Source organism: Hibiscus syriacus, unplaced genomic scaffold (assembly GCF_006381635.1).
Source record: "Hibiscus syriacus cultivar Baekdansim isolate YM2019G1 unplaced genomic scaffold, ASM638163v2 tig00002840_pilon, whole genome shotgun sequence".
Lineage (NCBI taxonomy): Eukaryota > Viridiplantae > Streptophyta > Magnoliopsida > Malvales > Malvaceae > Hibiscus > Hibiscus syriacus.
In genome coordinates, this window is record NW_024061947.1 from 7,144,738 (window position 1) to 7,164,633 (window position 19,896).

The 19,896-nt window shown below is 36.3% G+C and overlaps 3 protein-coding genes and 1 pseudogene across 5 annotated transcripts in view; all 4 read right to left on the reverse strand.

The window, feature by feature from the left end:
- Positions 1–654: 654 nt before the first annotated feature.
- Positions 655–6,870, reverse strand: LOC120155964 (5'-adenylylsulfate reductase-like 4). Its single transcript, XM_039167414.1, has 5 exons — positions 6,859–6,870; positions 2,603–2,843; positions 1,878–2,065; positions 1,663–1,787; positions 655–1,280 (listed from the first exon to the last, which is right to left on the reverse strand). The coding sequence occupies exons 2-5, from the start codon at positions 2,798–2,800 to the stop codon at positions 832–834; spliced, it is 960 nt and encodes a 319-aa protein (XP_039023345.1). The 5' UTR covers positions 2,801–2,843; positions 6,859–6,870; the 3' UTR covers positions 655–831.
- A 183-nt stretch (positions 6,871–7,053) lies between these two features.
- Positions 7,054–19,896, reverse strand: part of LOC120155949 — a 28,890-nt gene continuing 16,047 nt past the window's right edge. The window contains exons 1-7 of one of the 3 annotated variants that reach the window (XM_039167409.1): positions 15,284–15,390; positions 14,647–14,788; positions 12,797–14,558; positions 12,495–12,718; positions 12,044–12,181; positions 11,577–11,938; positions 7,054–7,150 (exon numbers count right to left, since the gene is read on the reverse strand). In XM_039167409.1, coding sequence (XP_039023340.1) covers positions 11,633–11,938; positions 12,044–12,181; positions 12,495–12,659 — 609 coding nt within the window. In that variant the 5' untranslated portion in view covers positions 12,660–12,718; positions 12,797–14,558; positions 14,647–14,788; positions 15,284–15,390 and the 3' untranslated portion in view covers positions 7,054–7,150; positions 11,577–11,632. Of the gene's footprint in view, positions 7,151–11,576; positions 11,939–12,043; positions 12,182–12,494; positions 14,559–14,646; positions 14,789–15,283; positions 15,391–19,896 lie in introns of those variants that run through there. The other 2 variants (XM_039167407.1, XM_039167401.1) reach the window with 2 other exon arrangements.
- Positions 9,425–10,915, reverse strand: LOC120152221 (60S ribosomal protein L17-2-like; the record flags this gene model as incomplete). Its single annotated transcript, XM_039164491.1, has 5 exons — positions 9,425–9,460; positions 9,611–9,678; positions 9,761–9,839; positions 9,922–10,152; positions 10,850–10,915. Coding segments are annotated over 5 exons (480 nt in total), but the record flags the coding sequence as incomplete, so codon positions are not given.
- LOC120157982 lies at positions 10,355–10,463 on the reverse strand (annotated as a pseudogene).

Genomic DNA, 19,896 nt, shown 5'->3' on the forward strand with positions numbered 1-19,896 from the left:
AAGATAATAAAATGTTAAGTAAATATAATAAAATAAAATAAATATTTTTACCTTCTAAAAACTATAACAATACCAACTTAAAAGCTTAATAAAAGAAAGAATGAAAGAGTAAGTTGTTTTTGTGTGGTTTGAGTGTTGGATGAGGAGCATTTATAGGGTGAGGGCGACGGGTTGTTAGGCGGGATTTATGGCTCATAAGTGAAAAATTAAATGGAAGGCGTGCCCCCTACAACACGCATTTCTACGTGTCACTGCTTCCCTGCGAAGGCGCATCCCCTTGAACACGCCTTCCCATTGTGGTGCCAATTCAGATAAAACTCACCAAAGGCATGCCTCTTGCAACACGCCTTTCCTTAGGCGTGTTTCTTGTAACACTCCTTATTATCTCTTTGTCAGAAAGAATGCTAGATCGGAAAAATTTACTGAATCGGTGCCTGAACGGTAATATTATAATATTAAGGTGATTTTTGGGTAAAAACGCCCATGGAATTTAGGTCTACTATTATTTAACAAAAAGCTGCAACATGCTTTGAAGAAGCCAGATAATGGCTTAACTCAGATGACACCTACATCAACAGCCAAACACATTGCGGTTCTTGGCAGTAGCTATTCACAAGTTGCAGTGCCACTTTATGTATAAACGTGTATTCTAGATCATATAAACAAATGATATATAACTACTAGTACATGATCAACATAACATAGCATAATTCAAATTAACACCGAAGCTGGTGTATCGAGAACTCGTGAAACAAAAGCACTCCTGCTTCCCGGAGATGGTAGCCAAACATTGCATAGGAAACAAATATATCTATAACACCAGCAAAAGAGTTAGTGACATCCAGTTATAGGCACAGCACGGCTTGTGTTGCCATCGCCAATTGAAACAGTTGCAAGGGATTTAGAGGCCCATGCTTTAGCATTCATTGCGCCTTGCAAATTGCTTCTCTTGCAAGGTTCCTTCAGGGAATTAAACAGCTGAATCACTCGTTTCAGATATGCCACAGGATGTTCCAACAAAGCCCCAAATTTCACATTACGGATAAACCGTCTCCAAGTTAGCTGTGCAATTACAAGCAAAGTTGGGTACAAAAGGTAAAACAATCTTAAAAGCACAAAAGCGGTGGCCAGGGCCAAAAATGTCTCTTGTCGAAGTAATTTCTCTGGAGATCTTGCCCACGGGAATGGACAGCTTTCCTGCTTAGTGCTATTACGCTTCTCATGGTTTGATGAGTGCCTGATTTTGTCCAGTGATATTTTATCCAAAGAGTTCTTGATGCCTAGAACAATGTAACATATTAATTAGGACAAACAAAGGGGGGAAAGTACCAGCTAAGATAAATGGCGAAGCAAAGGTTACGTATGGTTTTCATAAGACTCCAGATGTAGAATACTATCACCATTGAACGTTGTTTTCATAATCTTATGCACTAAGCACACTCACACACTAAAAAATGGAGCATTATCAATTGAACACCAGACAGGTGATTACCGGCTAGAATTAGAATGCATTATTAACCAAGAATAAATAAAAACTACATTAAAGGTATGTCATTCCTCGTTAGTCAAAACAATGATCTCCACGCTAAATCTACTAAATAAGTCAACTCAATGAAACATAGATATCACAACAATTCACGAATTGAAAAACAAAGGCCTTACCAGTGACATCACCATAGAATGCACCAAGAGATTCCAAAGACCGGTTGCCATGATAACGTGCACGCATTGTAGAATTTAAAAGGAAAAGCGTAGGAAGCCCGTGAACTCCGTACTTTGAGAGTATGCTGAAGAAATCAAAATCAACAATTTAGTTTAACAAGATATACATACTCATAGACATGCATATAACAAATGTAAGAGATTCATTTGCAAACCTTGGCCTGACAGCAGCTTCTTCTATCGCAAAATGAGGAATAGAACGATAAGAAGAAGAAATGATATTGAAGCTTGGTCTAAAGGACCTTGAAAAGGGGCACCAAGATGCATAGAAAAGCACAGCTACATATTCATGGCTGTTCTTGTAAACCATGTTAAGCGCCTTTTGCAATGAAACCTCATCTCCCTTCACCGAACCAAAGAAAAAAGTGTAAATAAAATTGCAAGGACAAAAAGTATAATCATGATTCAACGCAAATTTTTATATGAATTAATTTTGTTTAAAAAAATTGTCGGTTCCTTTAGAACTAATGCAATGAACTGATATAAATAAATAAAAGCTTAAAGAAATTTAAGATATCTCCAATTCCATCAATATCAATCGAGAACTAATCCAGCGAAATTATACAAAAATGAAAAACCGAATGATTTCTTTTCTGTGATCACATATTTGTCAGCTTATACATGATAATTAGCGTATTTTTCTCTAATCTTGAGAAATTATGCTTCCACCATTCTAAAGCAAATTTTACATTTTTAAGCAACAAAAAGGAAAAACCCTAAATGCACTCCCTTTTTTTTCTTATTATTTATCAGCTTATAACTAAATAAAAAGGCTTCTCACTACTAATTTGTAAAAATATAGTTCAGAATTTAGTATCGAATCAGCCAAAAAAAGATAAAATGAACAAGACTTGAAAGGAAATACCGAATCTGAAGGTACCTCGGTAACGCCAAGGAAGTCGACAGATTCAACATACGCAGAGGTAATTGGACAATAGGAGTCCCGGAGATCAAATATCGCGTCGGAAACAGAGACCCTGGGACAGAACGGAACCCTAAGTGGAACGAAGACGGCGCACGTTAGCCTCCACCATAAAACCAATATCAGCAACCTCGTTTGCCATGCCTTCGTACCCATCAACTACCGACAATGGTCTGCCAATTGGCACGAATTCTTCTTTCTTTTTGTTGGTTTTAAAGTCTGGCAAAATATAATTAATTTTCGATAAATATAAAAGAAATGTAAACCCTATAAAAGGGACTTCATATATTCAGTCGGGAAAAAAGAGGAAAACTGGAGGGAGAGCTGTTGGGCGCACACATATTTGTACGTACACATACATATATATGATAATTTGGGGGAACTCTAATTCGGAAGGATCGGAGTGTGAGACTTGAGGTAAGCAGAAGCTGGGTAACAAAAATAATCAGTTTTTATTGCCATCCTTCTTATCCGTCTTTCTCAAGGTGGACAATGGAATTATGATATTAAGATGATGACAAATTCACTTTAATTCATAAATTTACTTAAAAGACATTTGTCATGATCGTATGTTATTTTTGGATTTTTTTTTTTGTAAATTAATTTTTAGTTATACAATTTTCGGCATACTTTCATTTTAATCATCCAAATATATGAGTTCAGTTTGATCATTATATCTTTAGGATTTGTTCTTTTGACCATTTTTTTGAATTAATCATTGGTATCTGATCTATTGACCGATTAATCCAGATCGAGTAATGCAGAGGCGAGGGCAACCCTTCCAACCCAGTTTGATCCATTCGTAAATGTCAGGATTCGAACCCCTGATCTTACTTAAGACCTAGTGACTCATCCCACTAGATCAAGAGATTTTTGTTTTTGACCATTGGTTTTTTAACTTCTTAAAAATATGCAAAAAACTAAAAAATATTTTGGTAAATCTATACAAACTCCTTCCTTCTATCTAAATCTCAAATTCAGGAAATCTCAATTTCATATATTTAAAATCTCAAATTCAGATATTAAGATTTTTATTTATTAATGTTAAAGATTTTCTTTCAAATTCTAGCAATGTGGAGCTTGAAAAAGGAAATTTCATGTTGATCGAACGAGCAAGATTATAGATCAAGCGAATAAAACTATGGATCAAGCTAAGATAAGGATAAATGTTTGATTTAAATTTTATCAATTTTAAGAAAAAAATAATTTAGAAAAGACTAGAAAAAATGTTTTAATATCAATTACATCACCAGCACCTGCCTATTGAATGGCGAAAAAAAATGATTATGACCAATGATCATGATATTAAGAGGGTTTAGGGTAGTTATTTCTTTGGCTTATTTAATGACGGTGCCTCTACCAGTAGAGATAGTATCGTTGATGGGTCAGCCGACCATCATACTACGGCCAATGACTGCCCTACAAGTAGGATTGGGTTTGAGGAAGTCAAAATGGCTCTTAGAAAGATGGGGAGGGACAAAGTTGTCGGTCCAGATCAAATTCCTATCACTGTGTGGTTGGCCCTAAGAGAAGAGGGTGTTAAGTGGTTGACCAATATCTTTAATATTATATTAGAGACTGCCAAGATGCCAAAGGAGTGGAGAGAGTCTACGGTGATACCAATCTATAAGAATAAAGGAGATCCCCAACGTTGTGGCAACTACAAAGGTATTAAACTACTCAGCCATACCATGAAGCTATGGGAAAGGGTGATAGAGGCTAGGTTGAGACATGTTACTAGGGTTTCGAAAAACCAATTTGGATTTATGTCAGGCAAGTCTACTATGGAGGCAATTCATCTACTCCGACGGCTTATGGAGAAATATAGGGAAAAAATAGAGATCTTCACATGGCGTTCATTGACCTTGAGAAGGCGTATGATAGAGTTCCCCGCGATACGATCTGGAAGACCTTGGAATCGAGACGGATCCCAACGGCTTATATCCGGGCAATTCGTGATATGTACTGTAGATCTACTACATTCGTCAAGACTACAGTTGGTGACACCGAGGCTTTCCCATTAGAAATCGAACTCCACCAGGGGTCGGCTCTTAACCCTTACATCTTCGCCTTGAATATGGACGACATCTTTTGTGCGACACCAGACTAGGTTCCATGGTGTATGCTTTTCGCTGACGACATTGTCCTAGTTGTTGAAACAAAAACTGAGCTGAATAGTAGACTGGCTACCTGGAAGACTACTTTGGAAGAAAAATGTCTAAGGATCAATATTGAAAAGACAGAGTATTTATGTTCAAACTTTAGTAGGAACCAAAACGATGAAGATGAAGAAGTATGTAGAGAAGGACACGTTCTCCCATCAAATGATTGTTTCAAGTACCTAGGGTCTATGATACATAAAGATGGGGGTGTGGATGACGACGTTACACACCGTATTAAGGCTAGATGGCTAAAGTGGAGGGTTGATACTGGAGTTTTGTGTGACAAGAAGGTGCCTCTAAAACTTAAGGGAAAATTTTATAGAATGACAATAAGACCAGCGCTACTGTATAGATCAAAATGTTGGGCATTCAAGAAGGAGGATAGAGGCCGCATAAATGAGAATGCTTCGATGGGCATGTGGTAGGACTCTGTGGGACATGACACCAAACTCTGCTATTAGGATGTCCTTGGGGGTGGTGCCTGTATCCGAAAACTTGAGGGAGGGAAGACTACGGTGGTTTGGACATGTCCTTAGGCGACAACCGTCGGATGCGGTCAGGAGGGTAGAGTCGATTACAGTCGATGGTGCCAGAAGGAAAGGACGACCAAGGTGGAAGTGGGAAGACTGCTTGAGATCTGATTTGAAGGATTTAGACCTTACCGAGGACATGACCTCTGATAGGAAATTATGGAGACTTAAGACCAGGGTAGCCGAGTAGTGCGGGTCAGATCCGTAGGGTATATCATCTCTGTCTTCTTTTAATGTCTTTGTAGTAATTTACATGACTTCTACTTTTTATACGTTTATGTCAATGGAAATTATGGAGGCTTAGAACTAGGGTAGCGGAGTATTGTTGCCTTTGTTTAGGTTTTAACCCATTTTATTTATTCCTTCTCGTAGCTTGCTATCGTTGACTTCTGTGTATCATTCTCTTCATGTTTTCTCTTTTTAAATTTTGTCGGTTCTTACGTTTCTGTCTATTGCAGAGATTCTTATGCAGTGATTTATTTGCAAGGATTACTTCCCATTTACAGACGCGCATATTGAAGATTGCATTATTTAAGCTGTTCAACTATATATTTATTTATTTAACTATACATGTATTGCATTCTATCTTTATTTTTAATTTTCTGACTGCCGGATGTCTTTCACGGAAGCTGCTTTCAACCTGGCGTTGGGGCAGCCTACTACCCTACCTCCCCCTTATATTGTATATGGGAATAGGGTTTTGTTGTTGGAACACGAATGTATAGAAAGTAATTGAATATGAATGTATAGAAATTAGAATCCAAAGAACATTAGTTGTTACACTTTCCTGATCTATAGTGTTCAAACACATTATAGAATTAAATACACATTATTAATTATTAAATTGACAAAGAAATATAACTATAAATTGTAGAAATTACTTCTTGGTCGACCGAACTTTGATAGTTCCAAGTACATATAATAGACTCAAACATAGGCTGGAAAATTATTTTTTATATCAAGATATTTCATGAATGCAATTGATATCACTACCTTATAAAGAACAACATTCAAATCGTAAAATACAAGAAAAACAAATCCCAAATAAAGAATAAGATTCAAGTGATAAAATATTAAATCCACTATCATCTCTACTGAAAAACAAATATGGTTACAGATCACGCTGCCGAATGCCATATGAAATGTTAACATTGCTCGTATGAAACACCTAAAGTCCCAACTTCCAAAATTTGGTCATGAAAATAGCAAGATTAGTGCAAACAAAGCAGAAAATAAAATGTTCATATCTAAGGACTAAAAACACTGAAAACCACCTGTTGTTGAATACAACATAGAGTTCTCGACAACTACTCTTACAAGGAATCATCGAGCAAATCCACGGGACGAGTTGGGGTGCTGAGGTCTCTAATGCTAATTGCTAACCTACAGCTCTAGTTTAGACTTTAGAGTAGCATACCAACGGTAAGAAAAAGGGGGTGGGGGAGTCAGATTGTGATATATACACACATGAGCCAAGACCCGAGCAGCACATTCGTCAAAAAAGTAATTTGCTGCACACAACATTTAAAATGCGTAAAAGTACAACAGAAGCCAAGGTTATGGGCGTCAGTTATGCCCAAGTCAGTGTGTAAAGCTTTCTCGCTTCTTACTTGTGCTGGAAATGAACAGACCGCACAATATCCTTGAAAACCAAATGTCAACACAACTGATGAACTAGATGATATAGACCAAGGGAAAAGCAACAACAAGACAACTAAAATCATACCAGAACTGCAAACTCTGCGTTGGGAGGACAATAATTTGATCAACCCATAAGCAGACTAGTTCAGCCTTCAATTTGTTTCAGATTCTGTCTGCAAAAGTTTAGAAGCCATTAATCTACATTTATCTACCATCTTTTACAATAGCTGTCTATTCAAATGCCATTAGAAAGAAGCAAGAAATAAAGAGTCAACCCATTCATTTCATTTTGATGCTCTCCTAAAAATGAGGAGCATATAGACCAAACACAGGCACATACAAAAAGCTCATGACCAAATTTTAGAACACTTGAACTTGTCTATATAAAAAGACAGCTTTGACCCCATCAGTATCTTGTAAGAGTGCCACCAATAGACTCATTTTTTCATAAATGTATATTTCAAGTTATTTTTGCAAGTTGAAAAACTGAGTGGAGTGACTAGAACTTCAATAATATCATTTGAAAGGAAAGGGCACATCACATTATAAGCTAAAGCAAATACATGGCGTCAGATCTATAACTTTCCGAAAATCATACATGAGTACACATTGTACCTACCATCTTTTAATAATTTTTAGGAACGGCAGTTGGTGCCAAGTTTGGGTATGTTGCAATGTAAAGATCATATTATATATTGAACTATAGCACAGCCCAAGCTTCAAAATAACCTTGAATTGAATCAACTAGATTGAATCCCACTGAAGGATGCCGAAAACTCTGACGATGTTTATTCCTTACAATGTTGAGGTTGTGCTTGGTACGAAGGATGGAAAGGAGCGACGATGAAAAATTTGTTAATCTAATAATGGTTAAGCTACAACATGAGAAAGTGGTCATGAATCTTAATCATTTGATTAACAAATTATTCATCCTCACTTCTTCCCATTCATGCCAAACAAAGCCTTACAACAGAAGCATATCATTAGTACTATTCCAGAAAATAAAATGCCAAGCACAAAAATTACAAAATTGTACGCTAATGCATATAGGGGATATCATCATTTCCATTAATCATGTTGAGTCATATTACTTAAACAAAATCAACTTGAACTATATCAACTCGTGTTGGGAACTTGTTAGATCTGCACTTACTAAGGTCTACACCGTAGAAGCAAGGGTGGCTATAAGATTTAGTACACTATTTTTAATTTTTATTATGCATTGGTCGCTAGTTGTTTGCATCAGTTATTGTGTGTTTAATTTATATTGTTTATTGTGATTCCTAAAAGTTATTAAGGGTGCGTTTGGTTCACGGAATGTAAGATTATCAGTGGGAATAAACGATTACCAGGGAATAGGATTACTGTGAATGTTATATTACTGTGTTTGGTTGGTTTGGCATGAATGTAAGATTACAATGTTTGGTTGAAGGAATAAAATATTACTGGAATGTATATTTTACTAAATTGTCCTTGGTCTATATTTTTTAACAAGTGAAATTCTAAATATTTAAAAAAAATTATTTATATAAAAATTCTATCTGTCGATAATATATTACTTAAGTATTTAAATATATCAATGTATTATTTTTATTTTAATTAATATTAAATTTTACATAATTTATGTAAAAATATATTAAAATTTTACATCAACAACTCTACTAATTGTTTCTCCAGATCTTAATGTTTGACGTTTTTTAAAGTCATATCAAAACTGACATTTTTTAATTATAAAGTTTAATCGGATTGAATTTGGATATAGGATGAAAAAACTTCAATCTCACTCAAGAATAATAGTATAATCTCTCTCTCTCTCTAAATAATATCTCTCTCTCCTTAAATAATCTTTGATTGTCGTACGGATATAAGTTTAATTAAATTTAAGAATTATCTTTGACAATTTAAAATTAACAAATTTTGTCATGTTATTTTCAAATATCACATTGCTTATATATAATATTTTAAAATATTTAAATATAATCTTTTAAACAATCATTAAATGATTGAAGACAATACTTATGTACACGCGTCATCATCGCCGTCCAATTAATACATTATAATTTGATGATCATTTTAAAAAATTCGATAAAATTTGATGATTTCTTTATAACCATGAGAAAAAGAAAATAATTATTTTGGAAGTTGAAAGTTCAATCACCATAACAGTCATAAGCTACAATGATTTCGTATGTACTTTACCCAATTAAAAAGAAAAATTATTACATATGAATTCAAGAGTATAAATGCAACCGAAAATAAAAGAAAAATACTGCAATCGAGGTAATCTCCAAGAAAAGACTCAGAAAACGTATGACTAAAATATGGTCTGAAAACAAAGGAAACCATCCAATACATCTAAATATCAAAACTTCCTCAAAAATGTAAGAAATCCAACCACTGAGCTGACTCAAATTCTCAAACTTTTTCACTCAATAGGAAGCGTGCGATTACTTGGACTTGCTTGCTGCCAATTGAGTCTCAGGCTGAAAGCACAAAATGAGGATGATTTACCAACATAAAATGGAAAAGCGGAACAGATGTTTTCATTCTATGTTGCTCCAACAAACCCCATAGCGGAGTCGCTGTAACATATCTTTCATTCATCAAGGAAACTTCAATTTTAATCGACTCACCTCTTTTTTGACAGGCTCTTCCTTCTCGGACAAAATCAACTCAATGTGGCAAGGAGAAGACATGTAAGCTGGCAAAAAAATCAGAGTTCAATAAACATAAGAAAAATAGAGCCTAAAAAATTATATGGATAAGGATGGTTGTTATGATGCATGTACGACGCCTTTGTTTCTGGGCTTGGTTTACCTGGATGTGAGAAATATAGAGTGCATCGACATCCAAACCCTTGACCTGGGAAATTAATATCAAACTGTTAGAAAGGGGAAGCAATGGAATTGATGGCGAAAACTAGAAACCATAAAGTAAGGCATACCTCGGCATTGCTCTCAGCATTCTTCCGCAAATCTAGAATGAACTTGGCCGATTTTACAGGCCAGCGACCTTGCCCGTTAGAATGTCTGTTCTTTGCCTGTGCTGTATGTCCAACGCCTCCACAAAAGCGTTGGAATGGTATGGCCTGCTTGTGAGCCATAACATCCTCCAAATACCTCTTTGCCTTAACCAAAGGCAATTTTCTAATGGCAAAAGCTGTTTCCCTGGTGTTCTATAAAACAATAATAGGGTATGAGTATCATCGAAGACAACCAACATAAAAAAACACCCGGAAATATATCATAAAACCGATACTTTGAAAGTTCATAAAAGTAGACCAACCAAACATCAAAACACACCACCAACAACAACTGAGCAAACTCATTCTTAAATCACAGCTAATTCAAAAACTAACTTATTTATGAAGGATCATGAAATGTTGTATCCTTTACTGATTCTTATGTTACCAATAACAATGTAGGGTAATTTTTTTGAAGTTTACGAGAGCCTTGTTTGCAAACGACAACAAGACTCTGCTTTTGTCATCAGGTTTAAGAATTTAAATACTTGGCCAAGAAAATCTAAAACCATAAACAAACGCATTCTCAAAATTATTAATCAAATCACACAAAAAGATCCTCTTAACAGCAACCTTCAATCATTTAATAGAATTGTTAACTACGATGACCATTCGATTATGCATACTATAATACTATGACATATTTAACAAATACCATTAATATAAAAGACTTAAATATAATGTATTTACATGATGTGATTTGATTCTTCATTTACTAGCATCGAATAATTTACTGGATCTTCAACTGTACATGACACACAGGTTTCTGAATAAAAATCCAACAAAAACCCAGAACTTAATATCAATATGCAATAGTTAAATCAAATTCCATCAGTTTTGACGATAATACCTTGAAATGAACCCTAAGATCAGAGCCCCTTGCTTTGCAGGCTGCAGAGAACCAACACCAAGCATAATTAGGGATTCATAAAAAAGGGGAAACGCTCAATTAGAGATTCATAAAAAAAGGGAAAATGCTCAAAAAATAGAAGAAAAAAGAGAATAAAAGGACAACTCTCGCCAAATCGAAGAAGATGCAATGTTTTCCTTCGCAGAATCAAGCTAACAAAGAGAGGGTATTTTAGCCAAGAGGGACGGGAATGTTCAAATACCGAAGGGAGCTGGAGGATTAACATTCCCAGTAAAACAGGAAAAAAAACTACTGTTTGTATTCTATGTTTACCCTCACTTGGGAATAATAACCATCCAAACGTGGGTAAGTTAAACGGGAAAAAAAGATTCCTCCCAAGAATGTTTTAATCCGTGAACCAAACGGGGCTTAACGGTTATTTTGGTGGGTTATTTGTACTAGAAAGAAGTGAAAACAGGGACAATATTTTTCAGGTTAGTTTTGGGAGGAAAAAGGTCTTCAAAGTCGTACTATCAAATGTTACATGTAATCTGCCATTGGCCGAAGTATTATTGAAGTATTCTCCAGTTATATAACATAACTATAGCAAAATGGTTCTAGGGTTAAATCCTTTAGTTAATGGTATATGCATCAATCAATCCGTCCAATCAAGAAAACTAGGCTTATATTCAGCAAATAATAGTTTCGCCTGATGTGGGAGTGTTACCTTGAATCAAAGAGCTTGGGAATCAGACATGTTGTTATGCTTGTAAACATGCTATTCTACATAAAATCACAGTTCCTAGAGAACCTAGCCTGACAGTTGGCACACATAACCGTGCTTCTTTGTGCCCTGACGTCAACAGCCTCGTTATAAAACTCATTTCCACACCAAGGACACAAGGAAACCTGATGTCTGCCAGCTATTTTAGGCAACAGTGGCAGAACATCCTTTGAGTTTACTGAACGAGAACTCAGTTGGGCAGTCATAAAACTATATTCCATATGTTCTAAGTTATCAGATCGCAGCCCTCCAAAACCTGGTTCATTGCTGCACTTCCCACTAATGTTGAACATTTCACTTCCACCCTGTCCATTACAAAAATACAGTCAAATTTGGTTAAGAAAACTACCACTAATTCATTTTAAGCAATTGTTTACTTTCAGTACAACCTCTCAATCATATAATGATACCTTGGAATTTCCTGAACAAGAACTTGATTGAGCAGTCAGAAAATTATATTCCATATGTTCTATGCTATCTGATTGCAGGCCTTCAAAAGCTGATGCACTGCTGCCCTTTCCACTAATGTCAAACATTTCACTTTCACCCTATCAATTACAAGAATATTGCAGTGTCAAAATTCTTTAACCAAAATAACACTAATTTATTTAAAAGCTGCACCGAGTGGGCAAAAATAATTTATTTATGTGTACTGAGAACATCTGCAATCGCCCGAGACCTTTATTACCATTAAGTTAAAAAACTTAAAATTCAATAACCATATCTTGAAAAGAACTAGAAATAAACATAACATTACAACACTCGACACATATCATACTTTTTTCTGAGAAAAATAACAGTTTCATGCTTTTTTGCATTGTAGTACAACTTATAGCAGAGAATGAGAGATCAAATCTGTACCTTATGTGACATCCAGTCAAATGTAGGGTAATAACCAGATGATGGCAACAGCTGGGATGAAGTATCAGCCAAACCACTCAGCAGAACATTTCCTTCATTACTTTTCCATGTGAGCCCAGTCACGGAATCCTCAATAGGTCGGGCATGATTGGAATAGCCAATCATTATTTCATTATTCCCTGCATTTTCAAAACCCTGTAACCTAGACCCATTATGTGCTGTGCCTGCATGAACCATGTTCAAATTATTTGCAACATGTGTTTGTTCACTACTCGATAGACCAAAGAAATTCCCAAAAGGATCTTTATTTTGCTTTAGTTCATGAACAGCACCACTGCTAATACCAGGTACATTATTTTTACCAGCAATTTTCTCCCTATTTCCAGAAAAATGAGGGGAACAACTTCCCTGCACGTTGCCAAAGCAAATGGTCCTGGTCTAGAATAAGCATTTCCAGAAAAGAAGCTTCCCCCTTTGTGTTTGGGCTCCTCTATTGTAAAGAGAGAAACTTTGTTCATACTATTTTCATAGTTACTGTTTTGCTGATTAGCATATTGTTGATAGAGAATGCTCTCAGACCCTTTACCCTGTTTATACTCTGGTGTGCAGGTAGATGTTTTCTTATATGAAGATGGGCCAAATTGACTATCTTTAATTTCATGCTTGACACAAGCCAGATTGTTAGCACCCACACCACTGTCATGCCTGTTGACACCTTGAATTAATCCTCTAGAATTTTGGCCTTCATCAAGTTCAGACATCTCTATTGTCCGGCTAAAGACCTTAAATGCATTATTGTCCGAAGGAAATATTTGCTCCCTTCCATGTGAAGCAAGCAAGACAGTTTCACTTTTATCTTGTGAGGGTTTCTTCATAGGGAAATGGCTTTGAAAAGAAACAGTAGGGCCAATATTTGCAAACTCATTGACCATAATAGATGCTGGATCATCTAATGTACCAGAGACTAGAATTGAATTATTGTTGATGACACATGTTTGACTATCTTTGGACGAAGTTAAACCACATCCAGATCCTCTTTTATGCGCAGAATCTATTGTAACAGAAGCCCCTTTCAAATGATCCACGAAATTAACTCTTTTATTGTTGCCGGAAGGAATGAGTGAATAACCTTCACTATAATTTTCCGGCTTAGAATCAATTCTAGCATTATCCAGCCTTATTCTAGTATCAGCACAGCCAGTTTTTCGATCATCCTTTGTAGCTTTATCCTTCAAATCAGCTTCCATCCGTTTCAAAAAACTAGGAAAATGTCTATCCTCAATATTTTCATCAGTAAACATATTTCCCTTAGAATTTGGAAGGAAACTGGTGCCTGAAGCACACTTTCTCTTATTCTCATCCACTGGAATGGCAAATCCCACATCTATTTTACATGAAGGTTGGGAAATCCCTTCTTTGTCAGCAGTAAACAAGACATTTTCAGAACCCAAAGAAACATTAAGATCAGCAGCTACAGCAGCAGCATTGACATCTCCTTTATTATCAGCTGCAGAATAGAATTTACTTTGTCTCACAATTTTTATCAGCTAACACTCTTTCATTCCTGTTAACCTTATCCTGTTCATCATGAGACAATAAATTGCATTCATGATTGTTATCAGTAAACCTTTGAACCAGAGGATTTTCATTAGATTCACTGCAATGAGTACCAGACCCCATTTTGTTGTTGGGAGCGGAATTTAATGGCTGGATGATGTTTTGCTCTCCAGCAGAACCTTCAACTTTCTTCATATTGTTTTCCATGTGGATCCCAAGATGGCTACTGTAGCAATTCCTTTCTTCAAATAGTTCATGACAAAACTGGCATTCATATTTTCCATTTTTGTTTTTCACCTCCTCATTAGTTAAGGTACCATCTACCGAACTCATTGCTGATCCTTTGTGAGATGATAACAGGTGGCATATAAAATCGTCTTGCAAATTGAAAGTCATGGTGCATTTGTGGCATTTTATTATTTCAGCTCTCTGGACTTCCCTTGGACTCCCCATTCTTTGTAAGGGAGTTCCCTTCTCGTTTTCAGAAGATCTATATGTAGTTGGCAACTGTGGACGACATTTAACGTTCTCATCAACAACTGCAGAATCAAGTGGAGATGAAGTGTAATAAATACAAACACAATAAGAAACTTACATTTCCGGATGAGGGTTTGACAGCAAAATCAATGCCCTTGTCAGCAAGATTTGAAGTTTCCAGGCTTGAATCTTTAAGTCCACCAAAGGAGAGCAAGTATGAAGAAACCTCCTTGCAGGAAACAAACTGTTGTCCATTAGGGCTGGAATGTACCAAATTATGGAAAAGAGTGTAAGAATGACATGAGCAACAAAGTTCACAAAAAGAGAATTGAAAACTGAAAATCATAAGAAACAAATTTCTTGAGTCTGATTGTTATCTAGTTCCTCTTCCTTAATAAGTGCTCTACATCTCTCCTACTTGGTATCATGCATGCAACAGCAAATCTGAGGACTAAAACCAACAAGAACAACATATAATACTCAAAAATCTATACAGAAAGGATTCAATAGCATTATATTAAAATTCAAATAGAATGTAATATAAAATTAACCCCGAAAATTGATAAAACAACGACATTAACAAGAACAAAATTGATTAAAAAAAGAGGACGAAAATTCAACTAAAAAAGACTGTCATTAACAAGAAATTATGTGTATTATAATTCGCAGAAAGTAAACAGCGTTGATAAAATATGCAAGTTATCATAAACAAGAATTTTAAAATAAAGTTCAATAAAAGAAAAGTACTGGAAAACCTTATATATCGGCTACAAGCTAACCAAAAATGGCTGCCTCTCCTCTTCACAAAGAGCATAAGCTTCCACCCTTGTGGAAGCACATTCCCAAACCCAGCGGCGTCAATCTAAACCCCCCATAAACTCCAACAGTTGCGCCTCTGTCACAATCCCCTCAGTCCTCCTCAACTCTTCTTCAATTCCCAGAATCTTCTCCACATTCTCCAATGCTGCCCTCTCAATTTCGCTCTCAAATTTCTTTTGCTCGTTTCCAATTGTTCTACTTTGACCCTCCTCCCTTCGTGGCCTGCCTCTCCCCCTCTTCACTCCGTTGCAACTGCTACTATTACTGGCACCCGGTGCCTCATTTGTTTTATCTAAGGCTTCCGTTTCTTTATATTCCTCTACTGGTAAAGGCTCGCTCTCAATCAGCCAATTATCTTTACGGTCCTTCCTCGGCCTCCCTCGCTTCCTTTTTCCTACACTAATACTACTACTAACAATGTCAACTGGAGCGTTATGCAAAGTCGAGTTTTCGTTCGTATACTCGATTTGAACTGGCACAAGATCCTTGTCCTCGTACGGTTCATCGCTTTCGGGGTTAGCAGTCAGCGAATCATCGATGTTGAAAAGTGATTTAAGCAGAGAGAGGATGTTGGAGCTTTCTTCGTTAAGATATTCAGGGTTTAGGTTTAGATGAGCGAAGGGTTCGGAGGAAGGAGAAGAATGTTAGTTGTGTAGGTGGCTGCGGGGTGCGGCGAAGCGGAGGCGGAAGAAAGTCTGTTTCCGACTACCGGCGAACTCGTTTAAAACGGAGCGGTCAATTTTGGGAGTGAACAGTTCGGTTTCGGCATTAGAAGGGAAAGGATGAGAGGTGCATAAAGATAGGGAAAGGAGTTCGGGTTGGGAGCGGAGACGGAGGTCTACGACGGGGATAGATTCGAGGTAGAGGTGGTTGTGGTTGTCGACGGTGGCTGTGGCCATCGAAAAAGGAGAAAAATAAGAACCACGATCATGAAAAATCGGAAGAGTTCTCGATGAAACTGATTGGAATGGGGATTTATTTTGAACAGGGAGCGGTTCGATTTAACTTCCCAACAAAACTTTGCCATGTCGATATTAAGAATTATGAAGGGAACGGGTCGGATTTAACCGGGTTTTACTAACCCAATCCTGGCCTCAGTCTAACTTAGCGCGGCTCAACTGTTACCCAAATCTGTTAATTAGGTCAAGCGAACGAATCCAATGTTGAGCAAAACGTTAATAAATTATTCGGGAAGAAGTTTATTTATGTTCGTTTATTGATCAAATGAATAAACATAAACAAGATTTTATGTTTGTTTAATTAAATGGACGAACACGGACAAAGGATTCGTTTGTTCATTTACGTTCTTAAACGTTCCGTAATCCGTTCGTTTATGTTCGTTTATTTATATTCAGCTCAATCTCCAGACCCATTTGAAATTAATAAATTTTAACCTTAAATTCATTAATATTTTAAAACTCAATTAATTTTAAACTCAAATAAAAATACTCAAATCAATTAAAGAAAATATAAATCCTAAAATTATTTGGGGAGAAAATCTTCTCAAAATATAAGCCCAATTAATTTTATGTTCCTTTGTTTATGTTCGTTTACGCTCGTTTATGTACGTTTGTTTCTGTTCATTTACGTTTGTTCTTTTATGTTCGTTTATCATTTTAACGAGCGAACATAAACGAACACGAACAAACTAAATTTCTTAATGAACGAACACGAATAAGAAATTTCGTTCGTTTAGTTGTTCGTGTTCGATCGTTTGTCCGTTTAAAGTTTAAACAAAAGAACATAAACATACATTAGTTCGTGTTCGTTAGGTTCGTTTATGATGTGAGCACACTAACGCCATCTTCAAAGGACATGGAAGTGATGCACAAGGACCAATCACTCGATCAAGGGCTAAATTATTCAAGGAAGCTCTTACATCTAAATGCATTAAAACCTTTGAATCTTTTAAAAATGCATCATCAAGCAATATATTATATATTTATGTTTCATGTTAACATATAATATAATCTATGAACCACATCTTTATATGTTTATTGCTTTTAATACTTAGCTTATATTATGCTTTCTTTTGTAGGTACATATGCGGTCACATGATGGAAGCTAACTTAAGCTAGCATTGGAGTCCAAGAGCTATGGAAACATGACTAGGACAACTCTGGAACAGTTCAAGAACATTTTGGGACAAAGTTGTCAGCTACCCTCTGAGCTCATAGCTGACTTGAGCTGGACTTTTGAGCTAGCTAGACATATCATTTTAGCTTGAGAGTTGCACCATCACCACCACCACACAGAGTACTTCAAATATGACCTAGGTCAATTTTTGTGGAATCATGCCTTTTCACGAATAGTTGCCATTCCAAGAGGTGCCCTTTCACTAGGAGCTGTTCAAAGACTCACCTACATGTCATTCATCTATGGCCAGCTCATCTTCAGCTCATACACATGGGAAGTAGCTCAATTGATGAAAGGTTACCTCATACACAATGTGACCTTTCATGACAAGTTGCCGCCCATTGGATGCCATGTCACATAGGTGCACGTTGGTGAGCTTGTTGTAGCTAAATAAAGCTTAATTTGCAAAGAGACATGACGCAGCCCATACCACCATTCGGCCACACCCTTAGCACACGCCTAGCACATGCCCAAGGCTTGGCGCCAAAGTGAAGGGATGTATATATATTCGGCCAAGGGAGACGAGTCTTCAAATTCAAACCGAATGGTCATGCTCCTACATGAAGGGTTAGCCGAACCAACACCAAGGCCAAGGGATATTTTCATTCATCCATACATCATGGATTTTCATTTAAAGTTATGTATCTAACCGAATAGGCATGTAATTATTCAGCCAGCCCTTCCAAATCATATAAATATGAAGGCTTATTCATTTTTAAACTCAACCCTTTTGATTAATATAAACTCTCTCTTGCAAGTTCTTTAAGAACTTTATCGATTAAGCAAACTTTCTAAGTTTGTGGCGTCAATCCTTTCCCTTTGTACTTTGAGTTCCTAGTTTTTATAACTAGAGGGTTCAAGTCCGATCCTACCATCCCTTATTTAAGTTTATAAAGAACGGGGTTAAACTTTCTATAGTTTTTCTTCCTCTTTAACTTATTTAAGATTCTACCTTCATCCTTCCATATTCTATCACCTTCACGCCTATACCATCTCTATTTCCATTACCATTTCAATGACATTGAAACATCCTTAATTATTCATCAAGGTCAACATCCATCATCACCATTGGAGGCTGAATCAACTTCCATTTGAAGGATCTTTCTACATCACTTCCGCAACCTACCTTTGATAACAACTCTATCCCTTTTATTTCTTATTATTTCATTTCTTTCTTAATTTCTTATTCCATTTTAATTATTTCTTTCATTTATTTGTGCAGATTACTTATTAATTCAAGTGTGGCATTTGGTGTCTCTCCTAGATCGGGAAACAATAAGGCTATCATCTTCTCCATCATTGAAGAAGCTTGGATAGCCTTACATCAAGTGGTATTCAGAGCTTAGTTGGATTGACAATCAAAGTGTTGCAGCAAAGCAAAAAGAAAGAAGAAAAACAAAAAGAAAATAACTCCTACATCAAATTTTGAGTACAAAAAGAAAAGAAAAAAAAGGAAATTCAAAACAAAGAAGAAAAGTTACAAATTACACTCAAAGGAAGCACATTACATTTTGCTCAACATCAAACTTGAAGGAGGTGTCCTTGTTGTTTCTTGTGAAGGAAGATAGTAAGTGTTACATCTTGGGTTGTAAGTTATCTTCATTTTTCTCTTTACTTCATTTCCTTTGCTTTCATCATTTCCTATTCATTACCTTATCTCTTCTTACCCATTCTATCATACCTTTACCATATCCATTTATATACTATCCATTTATATACTAACCATTTCCTATAGCTGGCGCAACAAACAAAGAAACTTGCTCAATATTGAGTTAGTTCTCTAAAGGACCCACAAGAGAGAACTGAGAGGAAAAAGGCAACAGAGATGGTGAGATCAAAAGGGGGATCAGAAAAAGCCAAGAACATATCTCGAGTGCAAACACGAGTGTGAGTGGAGTGAAATCTGAATTTTCTTTGGAGAGACCAAGTGAGGATTTTGTGAGCGTGCTGGTAAGGTTTTTAATTTTTTTTTCCCACTAAACATGTCACAAGAGTTGCTTGATTTTCATACAGCTTCAAGACCAGTGTTTGTCGTTAAAAAGGCTTGAAGCACTCAAATCTTAGAAGATGACCAAAGAGAAAACATCTTCCATACTCGTTGTCATGTAAACAACAAAGTTTGTTTCATGATCATCAATAGAGGAAGTTGTACGAATGTTGCAAGTACCCTTATGGTAGAAAAGCTTGGCTTGAAGACATCTAAGCACCTGAATCCATATAAACTTCAATGGTTAAATGACGGAGGATAAGTAACTGTCACAAAGCAAGTTGTCATCCCGTTTTCAATTGGAAAATACCAAGATGAAGTTATTTTTGATGTTGTACCAATGGATGTTGGACATATACTTTTGGGAAGACCGTGGCAATTCGACAGACGAGCAATCTATGATGGGTTTACAAACAAATATTATAT

Excerpts from the sequence above, each read along its gene's own strand:
- LOC120155964 (XM_039167414.1), bottom strand. The coding sequence starts at position 2,800 with ATGGGTACGAAGGCATGGCAAACGAGGTTGCTGATATTGGTTTTATGG. Across the intron at positions 2,066-2,602 it reads ACTTCCTTGGCGTTACCGAG|GGAGATGAGGTTTCATTGCA; the intron begins GTACCTTCAGAT and ends GGTTCGGTGAAG. Across the intron at positions 1,788-1,877 it reads GAAGCTGCTGTCAGGCCAAG|CATACTCTCAAAGTACGGAG; the intron begins GTTTGCAAATGA and ends TGATTTCTTCAG.